General features: G+C 36.7%; 1 protein-coding gene across 2 annotated transcripts in view; it reads left to right on the top strand.

Moving 5' to 3' along the window:
• Cers6 (ceramide synthase 6) overlaps window positions 1-19,640 on the top strand; it is a 288,857-nt gene that overhangs the window by 137,699 nt on the left and 131,518 nt on the right. For both annotated transcript variants that reach the window (XM_070021551.1, XM_070021561.1), the window contains exon 4: window positions 14,034-14,091. In XM_070021551.1, the coding sequence (XP_069877652.1) occupies window positions 14,034-14,091 (58 nt within the window). The remainder of the gene's footprint in view (window positions 1-14,033; window positions 14,092-19,640) is intronic.

Below are 19,640 nucleotides of genomic sequence, written 5' to 3'. Positions count from 1 at the left end.
ACCATGAAATATTCATGGTCATATTCTCAACTCTTAGCAATATGTCTTGGTATTTAGTAAATCCTTAATGAGTGGCCAGCGGGTTATTAGCATAATTGCAAAGATAATTTTTTATTTGACTACCTCAGTTTTGTTATAGGTAAATACTTTTTGAAAACTGAATGAGAGTTCATTAGATCATTAGAAAACAGGGTAAAATTTTTGCCCATGAAAATCCCAGGCTTCATCAACCTGTTTTGTTCATCTACACAACTCCAGGGGTCAATTTGTTCACTTATCAGGTCTTATTTTTAACACCACATTGCCATGGAAATGCACTGCTGTACTTTTTACTTCCCAGCTTTACTAAATTTTATTCTGAACATTTCTGGAGCTGCTTGTACAATGTGTATATTTAATGTAGCAATCTCAAGTTTTTGTAACATTAAATATTAAATGACTTTAAAAAACTGAAAATGGGAAAATGAAGTCAGTCAGTGCTGGACACATACATTTAATAAAAAGCAACAGACTTTCTCAATTATAGGAGCTACTGCTTAACTAGTTCATATGAAGGCTTCTTCTATACCCACATCTTCATCATATCTGACATGACAGGTCTACCCAGAAGTCATACTTGAGTTTGCAGCCAGTGTGGCCATGACTCTGATCTATGCAGACAGTGATAAGGCTTACTTTAGAAATTAATAATGGGTACATATGATATGGCAGCTGTACAGAAAGAGTGATAGTGAAAGAATTATAGAACACAGCTGGGAGTCGCATTTCTATTCTAACTAGTTTACAAATGCTATATCACTTAATTCCCACTCTATACCATTTTGAAGACATAGATCAAGATTGTGCGGACCACACAGCCTGGGTGAGCATTCCACTCTAATGTGTAAACACAATCTATCAAGCGGTAGTCCTGGACCAAAGTTTTAAAGCATGGATTTTTTAATCAAGGCTGAAAAGTCCAATCGGTCGTTGGTCATTTCAAGGATTGCTGTAATGTATGCTATCTTTCTACTAAAAGTTATTCATGAAGACTTTGCGTTTAGGGTGGAAACCAGTAAGATCATGAAAATTGACTTGAGTAAAGTCATTTGACTTGAAAAACAACATTAAATTAGTGTTTTGTTTTTTTTATTTTTTTTGGTCCGGTCATGACCTACTTCCGGCTTTTTTTTCCTTTTTGCTTATGTGGGGCTGAGGAATCGAACCCAGGGCCTCATGGATGCAAGACAAGTGCTCTATCACTGAGCCACCTTCCCAGCCCCACTAGTGTTTTGTTTTAAAGAAAGTATCAAATGTGAACAGGAATGAGATTGTCCTGACTACTCACCCTCTCAAAGTGATGGAGCCCTGCCTAGTCTAGGGTAATCCATGATATTGTGAGCTGGGGCCTAGGGAGGAATGTTAAGGTGTTAGGAATGCGGAGTGCCAGCCTCTAGACTGGTCTGATTTGTTCTTTGGTGACTTGCTCTCTGGATGGCATATCCTAAAGTCACCAACTCCTCTTGTTCTTTTGTGAGCAGCTTCCAGAGTACTCTCTGTATTTCTATGTAGATTTGCCTGTAGGGACAGAAACTCATGTCATGCCAAACTTAATATGGTAAACTGTGCCTATTCTTTTTCATGGCTAAATGAATTGCTATATAACCTGACTGAAATGGGTACCTATGGTGCTCAAATAATGCTAGCCCACCTCTTTGAGCAGCAAGATTTACTGTGCTAGCCTGGTGAGGAGGATACTGAGGGATTGGAGCAAAAGAAGAAAATCCAATGGGCATTTCCCAGGCAAGTCTTTGAGCTGCAATGCTGATAGGAGAGGAGGCCGAGGGAGAAGGAGGGTACAAAGATACAATGTGAATGGAAAAGTGTCCTTGACAGAGACAGAAGGCAGAAACAGTGGCAGCTATTTGGGAGAGAGGTAACAAATGTTTGGGTTTTTTAACTTAGAGTCTGAAGTGGCTACATTGATGAAAGATCCAATAGTTATTTGGGTCTCTACTTAGAGACAGTGACAGCATGGAATTCAGGCAGTGGATGAGTTTATCCTGGAGAAAGACAAATAAATACATGGCATCTTTTGTCTCAGATGCACACTTAAAACTTGTGGCACCTGCAACTATGTGCTTCAAAGTCATATTGACCACATTTAGTCATATTGACTACATTACTACAAATTGACTACAAACACTATTGGTTCTAATCCTTTTTAAAAAAAATAATCCTCATCTGGCAATTGTTAGTTGGAATATGTTCATTTTTCTTTTTCTGATTTCCACAAATGAAGGAGTTGAAGTGGACTTCATGCTCACAATTAGAAGTCTAGTCTACATTCAGGACTTGGAGGAGACACAAGAAGCATTTTATAGGCAGAATGGGACATAATTTGTGGACACTGATTTGGGGACAGATGTGTTTTCAGTAGATTGATTGTAAGTATCTGGAATGATGCTAAAAAGACAAATGGGAAGGAGCAAGTGCCAACCATGTTGAATTGATCTTGCTGGGTACTTGACAAGGGCAGTCAGCCAGGAGAAGAAAAGGTAGCATAATAGGCAACTGAAGAAGAGCGTGAGGAAGAGTTCATAGGACCCATGAGCAAAACAAAAACATTCAAAACAAAATCTAAGAAATAGAACATAGTAGAATAAGAACGAAGTATAACATGCAAGCCATACCCAGAACACTTCCAGTGTCATTGTTAGCTTTGTAGCAACAGGTAAACAGTAAAATTGGTTCTGATGCTTGAGAACTTATGCTTGGAATGTGGCATAAAGTGCAGGTTATTTGTGTTTCTAGATGCATCAGAAGGTAAAGACATTTCTTGGGTGTGTATAATTTCTATTTATACTGTCTTTCAATAAGATATTGTTTGTTATTTTTAACATTTTTAAAATTTAAGTAATTGTACAAAGGAGGTGTCATATCATAAAGCAGTTTAGGAATACAATGCATTTTAATGTATCACCTCCTTCAACATTCTCATTCCCCTTTCTACCCATCCCTTACTTTAATGATGAGATCTTTTAGGATATAGAGAATAACAAAATAAGCACAGAAATGGATGTAACAAAAATCCACTCCATTCTATCCAATCTGCTCCCCCTTCTCTTTTGGTGTTTTGAGATAAGATCTCACCCTGTAGCCCAGGTTGGCCTCAAACTCATAATCTTCGTGCCTCAGGGTCCCCAATGCTAGGATTACAGATATGTATTATCATGCTTGGTCTCCATCTTATTTTCAAGACTAATTAAATAGAGGATCACTTTGAGTTACCCATTTGCATATTTCCTATTCCTCCCCTTCAGAAATAGTACCCACCTTGATTTCAGTGTGCACATTTCCTTGTTTTGTTGTTGTTGTTGCTGGTATATTCATGACTTTTTTTTTGCCAGTCCTGTAGCCTGAACTCAGAGCCTGGGCACTGTTCCTGAGCTTCTTTTGCTCAAGGCTGTTGCTCAACCACTTGAGCCACAGTGCCACTTCCAGCTTTTTCTGTTTATGTGGTACTGAGGAATTGAACTCAGGGCTTCATTAAAACACTCTACAACTAAAACTGTATTCCCAACCCATGTATTCATGTTGACATACACGGGAAAACTCTAACATTGTTTTATATGTCATCAGATTTTTGGTGAGTGTGTAATATATGTGATTTAATGAAGCTTCCTCTGTTCAAGTTCAGTTCACACTTGACCTGGGGATTAGAAGTGAATAGGTTTGCCTTCCAGCCTCACTGACTTTGCCTCATGTATTATGTTGCTTCTCAAATAGAAACAGCTGAGCCTTTAGCAAATGAGGAAAACCACTTGGAGTCACAGAATTAATTATTAATGAAGTTAGAAATGATTTCAGTAAATGTTTGTCTTGTATCTAGAAGCTAGATTTACATAAATGTCCACAGGATGAGTAATATCTTTCCCCTTATTGTAGTTCTTTTTGACTCCTGAATTAATGCAAATTTAGGTGCTGTGCAGTTTCCCCAAAGAATTCCTTCATCTTGCCTTTATTTGTACTTTCAGATGTATAGCATATTTTTCAAGCTTGATTCAGTTTTCTTTCTCTCTAGTTAAGAAACGTGCTATTGTATTTAAGTAGTAAAATACTAATGTTAGTGCCACATGTAGTCAACCTAAACAGATATAGCTTGAAACTGTGACTATTGTACCCCCAAAATAAAAATCATGTATTAAAAAATAATGTTAGATGAAACCCATCAGATAGGTTACAGAGATATCAGGGCTTCCCTCTTCAAAATATGGTTCAGTTGAAGCCCAGAAGCAATGCTCTATTGTATGTTAAAGGATGAAAGGATGATCAAAGGGTTCATATTTTCAGTTATAAGATGACTTAGTTTAAGGGAATCTAATATAAAAATGTCACTAGATAAGTCATGATTAAAACTAACTTGGTTAGTTTTTCAAATCTTCTCAATGCACATCTTAATATCACACATTTTGTCACTTTTTATATCTCAGTAAATCTGAACAAGAAAATGGTGGTATCATAAATGTATTTTTAAACCTTAATATTTGTATGGAGGCTCTTTAGCTAAAAGCCTATCGGACAAAAAGAAGAAATACATGTCTGTGCAATTACAGTACACTAAATGATGGACTTACTAAATGCAAAGGATTTCTGTGTCTACAAATAAGCATCTCCAATCAACCACCCAAACAAAAAGAAACAAATAAAAATCTGAAGCCAGCAACTTAAAAACAATTTAGGTGCTGTTTTAATTTGTAGAATTCAGTGTCTACATACTAATGAGCATCACAGTGCCTTCTCATAACAGGAGATTAGGTATCCACTGAGTTTTTTTCTGATACTTTTGGTGTGGTTGATTTCCAGTTTTGAGTATAAGGCTATAGGGTGCTCACAATATAGAAGAAAGAGACTTGTTTACAAAATGGGGAGATTTATTTATTTTTACCAAGTTGCCTATAATGTAGGAAAGTGGTATGATACTCTGGATCTTCGTTCTCATTTATAGAACAAGATGGCAGGTAAGTCTCAGGGTCCCCACCCGCTGTTAAGAAAAGTCTCTTGATCAAAAAATGTAATTGGAGGCTTGGATATTCATGACTTATGGGTACAGAGATGTAAAGAACTTATAACAAAGCATTGACTGGAAAATAAGACCAAGTACTTCCTTTTTACAAACTGCTTCCTGCTAGGGTAAACAGTATACTTTCACAACACTACTGCTGCATAGTATTCTGGCTAGATCATTTCACTTTGTGTATGCTTTACATTTGGTGCAAAGGAAGGAAGGAAAGAAGGGAAGGAGGGAGGGAAAGAAATAGGGAGACGGAGAAAGAAAAAGAAAGGAAGGAAAGAAAGAGAAAGGAAGGAAGGAAGAAAGGAAGGAAGGAAGGAAGGAAGGAAGGAAGGAAGGAAGGAAGGAAGGAAGGAAGGAAGGAAGGAAGGAAGGAAGGAAGAAAGGAAGGAAGGAAAAAAGGAAGGAAGGAAGGAAGGAAGGAAGGGCAACAGAGAAGTGTCCTTTGCCTTCCTACTTTAGCACACAAGAGGAGCTGAAACAAAGACTGTGGCTGTCAGAATACTGCTCTTGATTTTGTGTAGTGATGGGATAAAGAGCCTAATGTTATTCACAGTGGAAGAAAGTCATTTTGTGTTAATAATTAGTATTAATAATTAGTAGAGAGAGCATGGTTTGCAGAGCCAAATTGTCTGAATTTGAATTTTAACAGCTACCATTTACTGTGTCTTTTGAGAAGTTTTCTAAGTCCCAATATTCTAACTTGTAACATGGATGTTACAGTTGTATCCAGCCCACAGGTTCTTATAAGATACAAATGAGTTAAGGATGTGAAGGTGTGGCTCAAGTGGTAGAGTGCCAGCCTTGAGCAGAAAAGCCAAGCAAAACCACAAGGCCCTGAGTTCAAGCCCTAATACTGGCACGTTCCTCCTCCCCACACACACACATAGATACACAATGTACTTGAGTTAATAGTTTGGGGACTCTTACCAGGGTCAAGCTCAAGGTGAGAGCTCAAGAAATAGTTATTATTATTTTATAAAAAACAAGCCCTGAAATCTCTGTTACCTATCTGATGGGTTTTATTAAGTAAAAAGAATGCCACAAAAATGACTGTTCAATCCAGCTTGAGCACCCTGCCCCAACTACTATACATTTGTGCAAGTGACTATATCAGAAATAATACAGAAACTTCTTGGGAGGTCTTTCATAAATCCAGTTTTACTTGGCAGAAGTATAAAATATGAATGTGATATATTATAGCTTTGTTCATGGTATGAAAGTCATTAGCTAGAAGTTTTGAGTAGAAAAATAGTACTTAATCTACTTTGTGCTTAGAAGTGAAGTGATAGACTTATATTTTAAAGTGTCAATAATATAAAGCTTATACTGATTTGTTCCTAAATATACATACTCATCTATCCAATGGCATAATTTTACTTCATTTGTAGTACTTTGTCAGATATAGCAGAAGAATTTACATAATAATGTTAAACTTAGTGAAAGGAAAAATTTCATAGCATAGATATAAAAATGCTGCTTCAATTCTCTTCTGAATTTGATAAGAAATGAGTTAATCTCGTTTGCTTGCTTTGTTTAAGTAATAAAAAAACTGAAATGAAAAAATGCCTCAAAATAATTCAATTTTCAAATCAAAAGAACTGTACAGTACTTTTTCTGCTCCAAGAGTGTATCAGAGGGTTTTATACAATCTAACAGTGTTGTTTATTACTTAATTGTGCCAGAGCTTACCCTCCTTGAATCCAATTCTTATAATATTGATATTTAAAATTACATGGGTAATATTTCTCATATTTCTCCCTCTTATTGTACTTATTTGTAATTTCTACAAGTAGTTGATTACTTGATCAACAATCTTGATAAAGGTAAATAAATGGAGTGTGCATATTCAATAAAAATTTCAGTGTCAGCTTAGTTGCTGGTCTTGGTAAAGGAACAGAAACTAAAAGATAAATAAGACTGAGTTTTGCCCTTTGGAAGACTGCAAGCCATGGCTGATATCAGCTAACATCAAAGATCAAGAAAAGGGGTAAGGAAAATAACATCAGAGAATGAGAGAGCTTCGGTGTTGCACCATTTATAAAACATGGCCTCTTAGAACATTCAAAGATAAATCCTAAGGTTGCCAATAGTGTTTCAGCAGGTAGAAAGATGAGTAGATAGTAAGTCCCTGTTGACTTTAGTTCTAAGTTTCATAGTGTGTTTAACTGTATAGTATTAAAATGAAGCATCAGCACAGTCTTCCCCTTGTTCCTAGATTTGCAAGTAGTGAGTTTCCATTCATTAGAAACTGTTCTCATTATGTGACATCTGCTAATATCTACTGAGTTAAAAAAAATCACGTTAGCTGAATACATTGTCTTCAGTTTTCAGGTGAATATTTAGAGATACATGCACATAATCCTAGCCTTCAGAGAACTGCAGTAGGAAGATCATGATCACAGGTCCTAAGTTTGCTGTGCTACATAGTGAAGTTGAGGACAGTCAGTACTACTTAGAGAAAACCTACCCCAATTAAACACATCAGTGAAATTTAAAAAAAGAAAAGAAAAAGAAATCAGGAAGAAGCATAGCCTTAGGGTTAAGAGCTTAGATACTAGACCACATTGTCTAGCTTTAATTCAAAATCATTTCCTTATTAGCTATGTGGCAAATTATTAAACACTTTGTAGTTGATTTTTCAAAATTAGAAAGGATGATGGCAGTAGTGCCTGCTTTGTGTAGAGTAGTCCCATTACATGGCTTACTATTTGTAAAGTACCTACAAGAGCTAGAGGAGACACTGTATAAATGCTGAGAATAAAATGTGTCCTTCTTGCTGCCTTGAAGTCTCTAGACTGGCATTCTCATTCTAGGAGCTCAGAGGTCTCCTCTGGTTGTTTCTTCATGTTCTTCTTTCTCTCTGTAGTTTAGGATCCTAGTGCCATCTTGGTGAGGTTGGGGCAACATGAAAAAGACAGAAGACCTCAATGCTTTCATTCCCTACTTTGGTTGCACATTTGATTAGACTTGATTTTAACAGCAGTGTTGTTTAGAAATAGCAAACGATATTCTGTGAATAGTAGTTCTTACTAGCTTCCTGTTCTGATTTTCAAGGTCCAATGGATTTCTACAAGCAGGTACAGTGGAGCATACTGCCTTTGCTAGGCAGAGAAGTATGCTTTAATTCTGTGAAATTTGACAACTCTGGTTCGTGGCCTGGTTTTTGCCACTTACCTACTGTGTGGCCTTGAACAAGCGTCTGTTCTCAATAGAGATTTCTTCCTTTCGTATTTCTTCTCAGTCTTTCTAGGCTTTCGTGGTCCTTCTGTGCACATGGCGTGAGTATCTGACTCAGGATCTGCCAATTAAGCAAGCATCCCTTCACTTTTTGCCTTTGAGAGTGCAAAATCAGATGACTGTCCTCCTTTACTTTCTGCTGTCCTTAGGAATTTATACTTTATTTAAAGTCCCTCTCTGGCTATGTTAGTATTACATTCATGAAGATGCAATTGTAATTCTGTGTTCACATCTACTCTTATTATCCAGGAGCCATTTTTTAAGTTTATGTAGACATTCTTAATTATATTTCTATTATTAATATAATAATGTCTTGTGTAAGAGTAAATTTAATGCTTTCTTTATTCCTTATTTTTATTAATATAGTGTGAGGGCCTATCCTCTGACTATTTGTTAAATATCATGTATTATTATTTTAGAACAATAACATTTGATAAGGCAGTAAAATTTAGGAAAATGATGTTTCTGATTACAGGTAGCCTTTTTTCTCTCTCTCAAAGTATACCTTTTCAGTTCTTAATTTTGTGTCTTAATGAGTTAGAACTGGGCCGAGTCAGGGGCGTGCATGTGGATTACAGGCATGAGAGCAATGAATAAGGTATTTTTAGAGTATTGAATATGAGGCTATCTTTCATATTACTTTACAAAAAAGGGAGTTTGGTTGGCAGTAGCTATCTCTGATGGGGTCATTTTTGTCTTTTTCATTTTATCATTTTTAAGTAGTATACAAATAAGTTACCATTTAATAAAGCAGTTTATGAATACACTATATCTTGATCAATACTGACATTTGATGATATAGAAGATAAATTTAAACCTGCAGAGCATTTGATCCTCTAACAATGACTAGTGTTCATATGAATTGTGTGTTGACTTGTTTTCATTTTTATGCTTGAGTACTATTTTTATTTTATTTTAACCCTGGGATTCAAAATTTTCAGCAGACTGTGGCTATAAGTTAATATGGTTTGGAAAACAAATTAGTGCTTTTAAAATATATCTCTCATTATTACATTTATTTCCATTCTTCACTTGTATTTTCTCAGAAACAATTACAACTAGATTTTTTTCTTTTGCCCAGATCTAGAATGTTTTTTTCATCTAGTGACCTTACAAGGATATTACCCTCTGTATCAATTATTTATCTGTATCAATGATTTATTTCCACTGTGTATATCTACTTTCCCTCTTTTCTTTGGTGGCAGCAATTTCCTTCCATGGCAGCAATACTATTCTTCATTGTCAGCATCCAGGTGTTGCTCCTTTTTTTCACCTATATTTTAGTGTGTGTGTGTGTGTGTGTGTGTGAGAGAGAGAGAGAGAGAGAGAGAGAGAGAGAGAGAGAGAGAGAGAGAGAGAGAGAGAGAGAGAAAGAGAGAGAGAGAGAGAGAGAGAGAGAGAGAGAGAGAGAGAGAGAGAGAGAGAGAGAGAGAGAGAGAGAGAGAGTGTCCTGGGGCTTTAACTCCGGGCCAGGGCCCTGTCCCCAAGCTGTTTTACTCAAGACTAACACTCTACCACTTGAGCTACTACTCCACATCAGGCTTTTTAGCAGTTAATTGGGGATAAGAATCTCACAGACTTTCCTGACTGGGCTGGCTTTGAACCATGATCCTCAGATCTCAGCCTTCCAAGTAGCTAGGATTACAGTTGTGAGCTACTGGTACCCAGCTGAAAACCATTTTTGAATGCTGCAGGAAGTCATCTTTAGAGTACTACTGTTCTTTGCAACTTGAGCATGCTTTTGTAATTCCATATTCAGTACTTCTTAGTAAACTCATCTGTTATCTATAATATATATATCTATAATATAATCTGTTATTCCTAATATTCTAAAGCTCTAACTAGACTTACTGAGAGAATGAATGGATTGACCTTGGCCTTGCTCCCAGTCTTCTTGTTCTATAGTAAATATACTCTTTTAGATCTCAAATCATATGGCTGGTTGATGTTTGTAGGCTCTGACCATTTCTAATGGATGAGAAAAATTGGATTTAAAGCCATTTTCTCTAGTGTCTCGTTCTCTGTTGATTTTCTATATAGTTATGAAGAACTCTAGTAGCTAGAATGCAGTATTTTAGAAGATTATTTTAGCCCTCAATCTGCTTTTCTTCAACTGAAATTTTCAGGGTGCAGTACCTCCCTTCTTCCCAATATTTTTAAGGAAAAAACCCATATAATCAAGGGTAGGGGGCCCCTTCTGCCTCAGATAATATGTATCACCATTAATTATAGCACTGCCTGGGTTTTGACTGATAGGGTTTTTTTTCTTTTCATTTCTGTACAAAATATTGAGAGGGTCAAGAAAGGGAGACACAGAGGGAAAGACTTTTCCTACTTCCTACAGGCTTATGGCTTGATTCTCATCACTTCTCACCAAAAAATAAAAAATAAATATATAAAAATATTCTTTTCCTGATGTTAGGAATTCTTCCCTGATCCTAAAAACAGGTTTTGGTAGTACCACACAGCTTTGTTTATCAATCCTCTTGGTGACACTTTAGAAAGAGCTTATCCCAGGGACTGGGCTGCAAGTTATCCGGAACTCCACAGATAAAGTACTCTTCATGTTGCAAGATGCTGGCAAATTTTGCTTCCTGCTGATACTTTGTGGAAATAAACTCTGCCTTGTAAATATTCATCACAAGTTGTTATTCAATGACGGAGGCATCAGAGCTCCTGTAATAGAATCCAGGTCTTTGGAAAACTGGGTCTTTTTAGTGGGGAAATAAAATGTAGATTTTTAAGCAATGCTAAAAATTCCAATGACTTCTATAAAATTTTATTATCCATAAAACCTGCCTGATCGCTGCCTGCTAACCGTAGTCAGAGCTGAAACAGCTGTTATATATCATTTAATAAAGGAGTTGCAAATCTAGTTGCCTCCAGGCATCCAGGTAAGTAAGACAAATGCATGACGTTCAGTACAAGAAGGAAAGGGAAGGACTAGGGGAAAAGTAGAAATGACTTGTGCTACCAATCCTTTGAGACTCCATTATAGTCTTCCCTTAGACAGACTGAACTAAGGAATAGTATCAGATTTGAATAGAATTAGGAGATTCTATAGTATTAATCAGAATCAACGACCCAATTTGCACCACCCAATGCAAAATAAGATAGGATATTGCTTGCTCCAAAATCATCAAAAATTTCAAAATGGGAGACAACAAAACATTAAATGAGGCAGGACCCTATAAAAGCACATAAGACATATATGCTCATGTAATCATGACCTTGTAGCTCTCACTTCGGATCTAGAACTTGAACACCAAAGAAATAAATACACAGACACTCACCCACAACCACCAAGAGATAGGGATTATTAAAGTTGTCTTATTGATTTTATTTTGTTGTGTTTAAGTAGTTGTACACAGGAGTTGCCGTTCAACAGAGCAGTTTATAAGCGCAATGCATCTTGATCCATGTCACCCGTTCACCATCCTCACCCATCCCTTCCAACCCACGCCTTCCCTCATTTTTCTTAATTTTGTAAGATATATGTAGAAGTTTGACTGCATTCTTCCCCCTTCTTCTCTTCATTTTTCTACCTCCCTCCCATTGACACCATCCCTCCCATTTCAAGTATCCCTTTCCTGGTGTTTATTTTGTTGAACTGTGATTTTAGCCTTTCTAAGGACTTACACTGAATTCTTCCCTGAATCTACTGCATTTCAGTTACTACATCTGCATATACATGAATACCACTCAATATATTTACTTACATGTTTATAGTATAATTCTAGCTACCAGGTATCAGAGAAAACATGCAATATTTGTTTCTCTGGGCCTGACTAACTTTACTTAACATAATTCTTAATAGATCCTTTCATGTCTTTGCAAATGATTCAATATCATGCTTTCTCATGGATGCATACAATTCCTTTGTGCACATATACCACAGTTTCTTGATCCATTCATCCATTAAGGGGTATCTGGGCTGATTCCTTGGCTATGGTGAACAGTTTTGTAGTAAACATGGTTGTGCTGGTGACATTAATATATTCCAGTTTGTAATCATTCAGACAAATGCCAAATAGAATTGCTAGGTCATAGGGTAGTTCCATGTTTCATTTTTTGGCGTCACTTCCATACTGCTTTCCAGAGTGTTTGGACAAGTTTACACTCCCACTTATGTGTGAGGCTTCAGAGTCTTTGCTTTTTTACATTGTTTGGGAGTTTTGTTGAAACACTCTTGTTTCTATTTCTCCTGTCAAATTCTCAAATTCAGGTATTATGTATACTTAGTCCAGTGTTTTCCACCTTGAAGTTAAAAGTTCTCTAAAGTTAATTCTGACTTGAATTCTAGAATGTTGAGTAGCTGCACCCAAGAACAGACCTTTGTGTCAAAATCTAAGTGTGCTTGTATATACTGTAGAGGTGTCCACATGGCTTCCTTTTTCCTGAGTATAACTGTTATTGCCTTTAGGTGGTTCTGTATATAATTTGGAACATCTAATAAAATCACCATTCATTGATTCACTGTTACCTCAGCGAAACTCTGTGTGTGTATGTGTGTGTGTGTGTGTGTGTGTGTGTGTGTGTGTGTGTGTGTGTGTGTGTGTGTGTGTGTGTGTGTGTGTGTGTTGGTACTGAGCCTTGAATTTAGGGCCTGACTAGTATCTCTTAGCTTTTCCCCTCAAAGCTAGTGTTTTACCATTTGAGCCACAGCTCTACTTCTGGCATTTTGGTGATTATTTGGAGATAAGAGTTTCTAGGATTGGTCTGTCTGGGCTGGCTTCCAACTTCTATCCTCAGATCCCAGCCTCTTCAGTAGCTAGGATTATACACATGATCCACCAGCACCCCACTTCTTACGGGGCTTGCAAGCACTTTCTTCTGGTCCTAAATGGGCTAAGGAATTTCTCCTGTGTTTATCTATGATTTATAAACCAAGTCCCACTGACAGCATAATCTGAGGAATTTTTACATGGCTTGAAAGCATCTTCTTCTGGTCCTAAATGTGCTAGATCGTTTCTTCTGGGTTCACCTATGATTTATAATCCACGTCCCCCTGACAGCAAAACCTCAGGAATCTTTTTTAGTGACACCCAGCCAGTTTTAATCTGTTCATATTTTTAAAAAGCTCAAGAATGTAAACTAGTAACTGAGCACTAGGGTAAAATACTTCCCAGTAATAAAATATATACATAAACTTATATCCCTTATATTTTAAAATATTTTAAACATTTCAGTTCTCTGAAATAAAAAAATACTTAAAACACTTACCTCATTAAAAGACTGAGTCTACCAACGAGACCTACATTTTAGAATGGCATAAGATTGGTTTTCTATAGCTAATAATTTGACATTCCTTATAGTTGCATGAGTCTCCATAGCAACAGCCACTAAAATTTTTGAAAAAAACAATTTTACCAAATTTTAAAATATTGAAGCTTATAATTTTCAAACAAACAACAAACTTCAGTTAAGTCACTAATACCAATAACTCTAATACATTCATATTGCTTCATGAGTGATTGAGAAGAGAAAGTTTACATGTTAGATAAAGAAAAGAACAAAAGGGAAAATTCAGAAACTTGTTGAAAAATGTCTAATATTTATATTTTAAATATATGCCAAAAGCCATACACACAAACAAGTATGTGTGCCCAGCTACTTGTCAAGTATAATTCTGGTTTAAGGAGAAGATACCTTCAATGAGCTTTCTCCCCCAAAATAATATTTCAGAATATGCTGTGAAAACTATAAGCTGAATCTCTTAATTTTTTTTAACCTTCTACAGGTGGAGATTTTCATTTTATGTCTATATATTTTCCTACGCAGTCCGGTTCCTGAAAAAGGTAGGATCTGTCAAATTATTTTATATTATTTTACATATCTATAAAATATATTCCATTTCTATATGAAAGTATATTATAAGCAATTGAAACAAGTTTCCTGAGAATCATTTGTGTATTTGTATTTGATTTATAGACAATCTTTTGCTGTTACTGCTTTATCATAAATTGTTTTTAGGCATATGCTAGAAATACTTTGGAAAATTTTTCCATATAAAGTGTTGCTAAGTCCTATATCCATTGTAGCTGCTTCTTTACTACTTCCGCATAGGAACTGTATATAGTCCCACTAGCATTATGGGAGAAGTTAGTTTCCTTATCACACAACTTACAAACACCAATTGCTGTGATATGGGTAGTAACATTGTCTCTTAACCAGTAGAAATGACAGAGCAATACCACATGCTATTGGACAATTCAGTTCCTTTCGTAACTGTGTCTCATTTCTTCCCACTATGCATTCCTGCATGAATGAGACTCCTTCAATTCTGAAAGGAATTGGTTATGACTCTCATAGTCTTCCTCCTGTGATTCAGTGCTTGCTTGTACTTTTAATGTTAGGCTGCTTAAACTCAAGATTCAGGAAGACTTTTGCTCTCGTAGTTATGCACATATCATTACAATGTTAACTTTGTATAAAATCGAATATTATCTTTAAAAGTATTTACTAGAAATAACCTCCAATATCAATATTATCTTTGTTACAAGGACATTTCTAAAATAGAGCATGTGCAAAGTAGCATGCCTCACTCATCAATCTTGTAAATATTGCCATAAACATCTCAAATATGTTTCTATTTTTAAAGTCTTTATTCATCAGATGTTATCTGCCTATGGTAATTTCTCTTATTAATAGTAGTTGTTTCTCATTATTGTAGCTTCCTAGAGGAAATACGCTTTTTACTTATGTGTGTTCCTTTGGTAACGATGTATTTATTTCACTTAATAAGAGCACATGGCCTAGAGGCCAATTTAATGGATTTCTATGAACAAACTTCACACTTAAGTATGAAGAAACATTCAGCCCAGGTAAATAAGCATGGTAGAAACTGCTTAGTTTAGAAGCCTCGTGCTCTCATTTGTAAACTTGCTTATCCAGGGGCAAAAGAAGAACGGCTGTGAGATGTTTGTGTTTCCATCTTTACTACCTCAGAAGAGGACAAAGGAAATCATTTTGGATAGCATGTTTTTTGGGGAAAACTTTTGCTTTATGAAAATATGGACTTGCTAACTAAGGTCAAGGCTTTGAGTCCAGGCCTGGTTCTGGTGAGAAGAGGAAGAGGGTGAGACTCAGGAACATGGATTTACCCTTTCTTCCACATTTGCTGGATAGGCTTTCCTGGAGGTCTCACCCAGAAAGGGTGGCTGTCATTCAGCAGAACAGGAAGCATGTCCACACAGCTCTAGCTAATTCTGTCCCTAAACTTAAACAAAAAGGTTTAACAATAGCTTTTGTCTGCCAGTCTTCAGTGGACCATAAAGGCACCAAGAGGGCTTGTCAATGGAAAAGTTTGCCTCGGAATTGTTTACCCTTAAACTGTATCAGTTTGATACTTGTTTCTTTTCAATTGCTCTGGTTATAACAAAAGGACAAAGTGTGAACAAGTACAACAGCAGTACTTACAAGACAGTATGTTGGAAATGAACTTTAGAACTAGGAGAGGAGGATTTGGGGGAGGGGAGGGAAAGTGGGAGAAAAACCAAAGGAAAAGGTAACAATGTTTGACAAGAAATCCATTCATTACCTTATGTAAGTAACTAACCCCTCTAAACATCACCTTGACAATAAAATTAAATTTAAACAAAACAAATACTTAGACAAGCATTAAAAAGTAAGACATTGTCCCAGTTGAATTCACCTGCATTAAGAGATTCTTTTTTAAAATTTTATTTTATTGTAAAGATGTTGTACAGAGGCGTTAGTTACATGAATAAGGTGATGAGTACATTTCTTGAGGAGCATTGTTACATTGTTATCCCCTCCTTTGTTTTTCTCCTACTATCCCTTTCCTCCTCCAGTCCCCGCCTCCCAGAAGTTGTAAAGTTTGTTTCCAACATAGTGTGTTGTGAGTATCACTGTTGCAATGGGTCCTCCTGTGTCCTTGTTTCAAAGTTTTGTTATTCCCCTTCCCCTCCCCAAATTAGATAATTGTATATACACGATGCAGGATACCAAAATTAAGTACAGTGACAACAGGGGATATACTGTAGGGGGGAAGAACATACAAAAGAAACAACAACAACAACAAAAACCCATGTAGTACATTAAAAACAACATACTGTCTAAAATACATTCAGTTGAGTTTAGTCACTTTATGAGATAGAAACGTGTACAGGGAAACCATGTGACTGAAATAAATATATAACCAGGAAAGAACGTCATAAGCCAGTATGGACAACCATCCCATGTCATACTAAGGAAATCAAGAGAGGGTAGGTGGTGTGCTGAAGGCCAACTGGCAACCTGAAGAGACGCTAATTAAGCACATAACACTGACTTTTATACCAGTGCTTTCTCCACTTTGCCACCCTACTCTTTCCTTATAATGATTTCCAAATAGCTTCCTTTTTTGTTATCTAATCCAGTCATTACAGCAATTTAACTTACCTTAAATTTTTACATTATAATTTCTTTTGATATTTTTATTTTTTAATTTAATTTTTATTGTAAAGGTGACATACAGAAGGGTTACAGTTGCATAGGTAGAGTAATGAGTACATTTCTTTTTTAAGTTACCCCCTCCCTCATTTCCTCCCACACTCTCCTCCCCAATCTCCACTCCCCCAAATTGTTTATTCATGCCAACTTCATTTCCAACATAGTATCTGACGAGTACAATATATTTTTATGAGTTACTTGATTTATCTTTGTAAATGTATTGCCACAGGAAGGCAAATATAGATAGATGTATAATGTTTTTCTTATAATCTTCATGTTAGGCCAATTTATTTCCAAACTTTTTTTGCTGCCTATAAGCTTTCTTTTTAAAATATTTTTTTATTGTAAAGATACTGTACAAAGGGGTTATGGTTACATGAGTAAGGAACGGAGTACATTTCCTATTGAGCATTATTACCCTCTCCTTTGTTTTTCCCCTACCATCCCTTCCCTCCCCAACTCCCCAGCTCCTTCCCCCCTGCCCCAAAGTTGTAGAGTTCATTGTCAACATAGTATCTTGTATATCTCATTGTTACAGTGGGTCAACCTGAATCCTGGTTTCAGCATTTTGTTATTTCCTTTCCCCTCTCCAAATTAGAAAAATGTATATACAAGATGCAGGGCACTGGAATCAAATACAGTGAAAACAGGGTTATACCATGGGGGAATAATATACAAAAGAAACAAAAAATTCACATAGTACATTATAAGTACATTAAAAATGACAGCAACAAAGATAAAACCTCTTATGCCCCTATTGTTGGGTTCATTTTGCTTAGCATCAGGTTATATAGTCATATGTACATAGCTTTTGACCATATGGTCAATTTTTATGTCATAATCTATTTTTCACAATGCATGTATACCATTTACAAGATGACTCATTGCAACAATGATACTCACAAAACACTGTGTTGGAAATGAACTTTACAACTTGGGGCGGGGAGAAGTGGGAGAGGTGAGGGAGGGTAGGGATAGTAGGAGAAAAACAAAGGAGGGGGTAATAATACCCCACAAGAAATGTACTCATTACCTTACTCATGTAACTGTAACTCCTATGTACAGCATCTTTACAATAAAATAAAATTTAGAAAAATAAATAAAAATTAAAAACTACTCTAGATGTACTGAAACCCAATTTCTGTATTAGAGGCCCAACAGGTAACAGAAATCATAAGAGGTATTTTAAGAGTTACTATCATGTAACAAGTCATTACCCAGGACAAGTCACAGTCTGTGTAAAGCAAGACAGTGGAACTGTCCACTGCTATCATTATGCCATCAGATAAAGAGCCTGCACCTGCAAGTGAATCAAGGCACTACTTCTGTTTGAGGAAGTCCACCTATAAGCCAGTGTGTGTGGATGTGATTAACTTACACTTTGGTATAAGTTCCTTTGTCATTGTGGATCAGTGACAACCATTTCGGGGCGAGTTGTTACATTAGCTCTATGCTCAGGTGTTTGGAGGTGGTAATGGCAAAAAGACACTACCATTCTGATGTCCAAAGGATGACAGGGAGAGACTGGAGTTGTCAGGAAGCTGGAAAGAAGAGTTGTGGAGTGCAGTAGGACTGCTGAAGAGAGAATGCCAACCACCTGGTCCCCCTTGGGGCACAGCAACGCTGGCCCTGGAAATGTGAGGAAAGTACAGGCTGGAACTAGCTGCTGCTTCAGGGTCAAAGGGCATTCCTAGGGGGAGGGGTGGCAGGAACTGGAAGCCAAGCAGAAAAGAACAAGTCCTGCCTCCCTCTGGCAGCCTTTTTGTTTCCCTGGTGGCAAGCTACATGTGGAGCTAGCAGAATTGTGGTTTAAAGAGCTACAGCTCTGAGACTATGGCCCACATCTCAGTGAACAGTCTACCTTCTCTATACTTCTGTCTTCCATGATGTGCTCTGATAACCTACTGTGATCTCTTCATCATCTTTTTTAAAATGTGCTGACTGACACCCATTTTGTCAACTTGTGACTAACCACTGGTGAAAATCCGAAGTTCAAAAGAACCTTTGCAGACTGAGCCCTCTGTCCACAACCCTGGGCCTCCCATATTGCCCTTGAGCCCAGGCCCTATCACTCATGGTGCATACGGCATGCTCTTCCAAGGCCACCAAAAACAGCCACAGCATATTCCTTGGTTTCATTTCCCCCCCTCATTGGTTAGCTTGGAATCTTTCTGAAATAGAAACAGACTGCCTTTGTTTTTCCTATTTGAAGGTGAATAAATGAAATCTTTATACAGCCCTTACAATGTATATTCACTCTAAATTTTGTTCTCTGGCATTTTTTTAAAAATCTTGAAACGCCTTCGACTATGTCTCTTATTCAAGAGGGCTTAAATTTTACTCTTGCCTATAAAAATGGCCCATCCACTATTTCTGCAAGAAGCACACTTGACAGAATGCTAACATTGGGGAAGCACCCTGAAGCTCAACTATCCCAAACTTCTCATTTCGGGAAAGATAAAGAAGGGTGAACTCACATGCTGAAAACAAAAATAGAAGGTTGTCTGTAGACTCACTAGATCAGTTTATTAAAAAAAAAAAAAAAAACTTTGAATGACGAGGAAGAGAATCTACAAAATTAAGAAGAATGAGAGAAGGGATGGTAGTTTCAGGATCGGTGAGAATGTTGAAAGGGGTGACATGGATCAAGATGTATTGCATTCATAAACTGCTTTGTTAAATGGCAACGCCTTTGTACAACCACTTAAAATAATAAAAAAAGAAAAGAAAAGAAGTCTCAGCAAGCTAACACGTTAAGTATTTGTTGCTTTTTAATAGAAAGTTTTCCTTATTAAGAATTATGTTACATTGGTGTAAAGAGAACATCTAGATAGAAGTCAAGCTTGACTTTTCAGTCTTGACTTTGCAAATTATTCTGCACTGTATTTACATT

The sequence above is a fragment of the Dipodomys merriami genome, unplaced genomic scaffold (assembly GCF_024711535.1).
Source record: "Dipodomys merriami isolate MVZ:Mamm:240054 unplaced genomic scaffold, mDipMer1.0.p SCAF_1, whole genome shotgun sequence".
In the NCBI taxonomy this organism is placed as follows: Eukaryota; Metazoa; Chordata; class Mammalia; order Rodentia; family Heteromyidae; genus Dipodomys; species Dipodomys merriami.
Note: the sequence above shows the minus strand (reverse complement) of the source record. Positions and strands in the feature narration are given on the sequence as shown.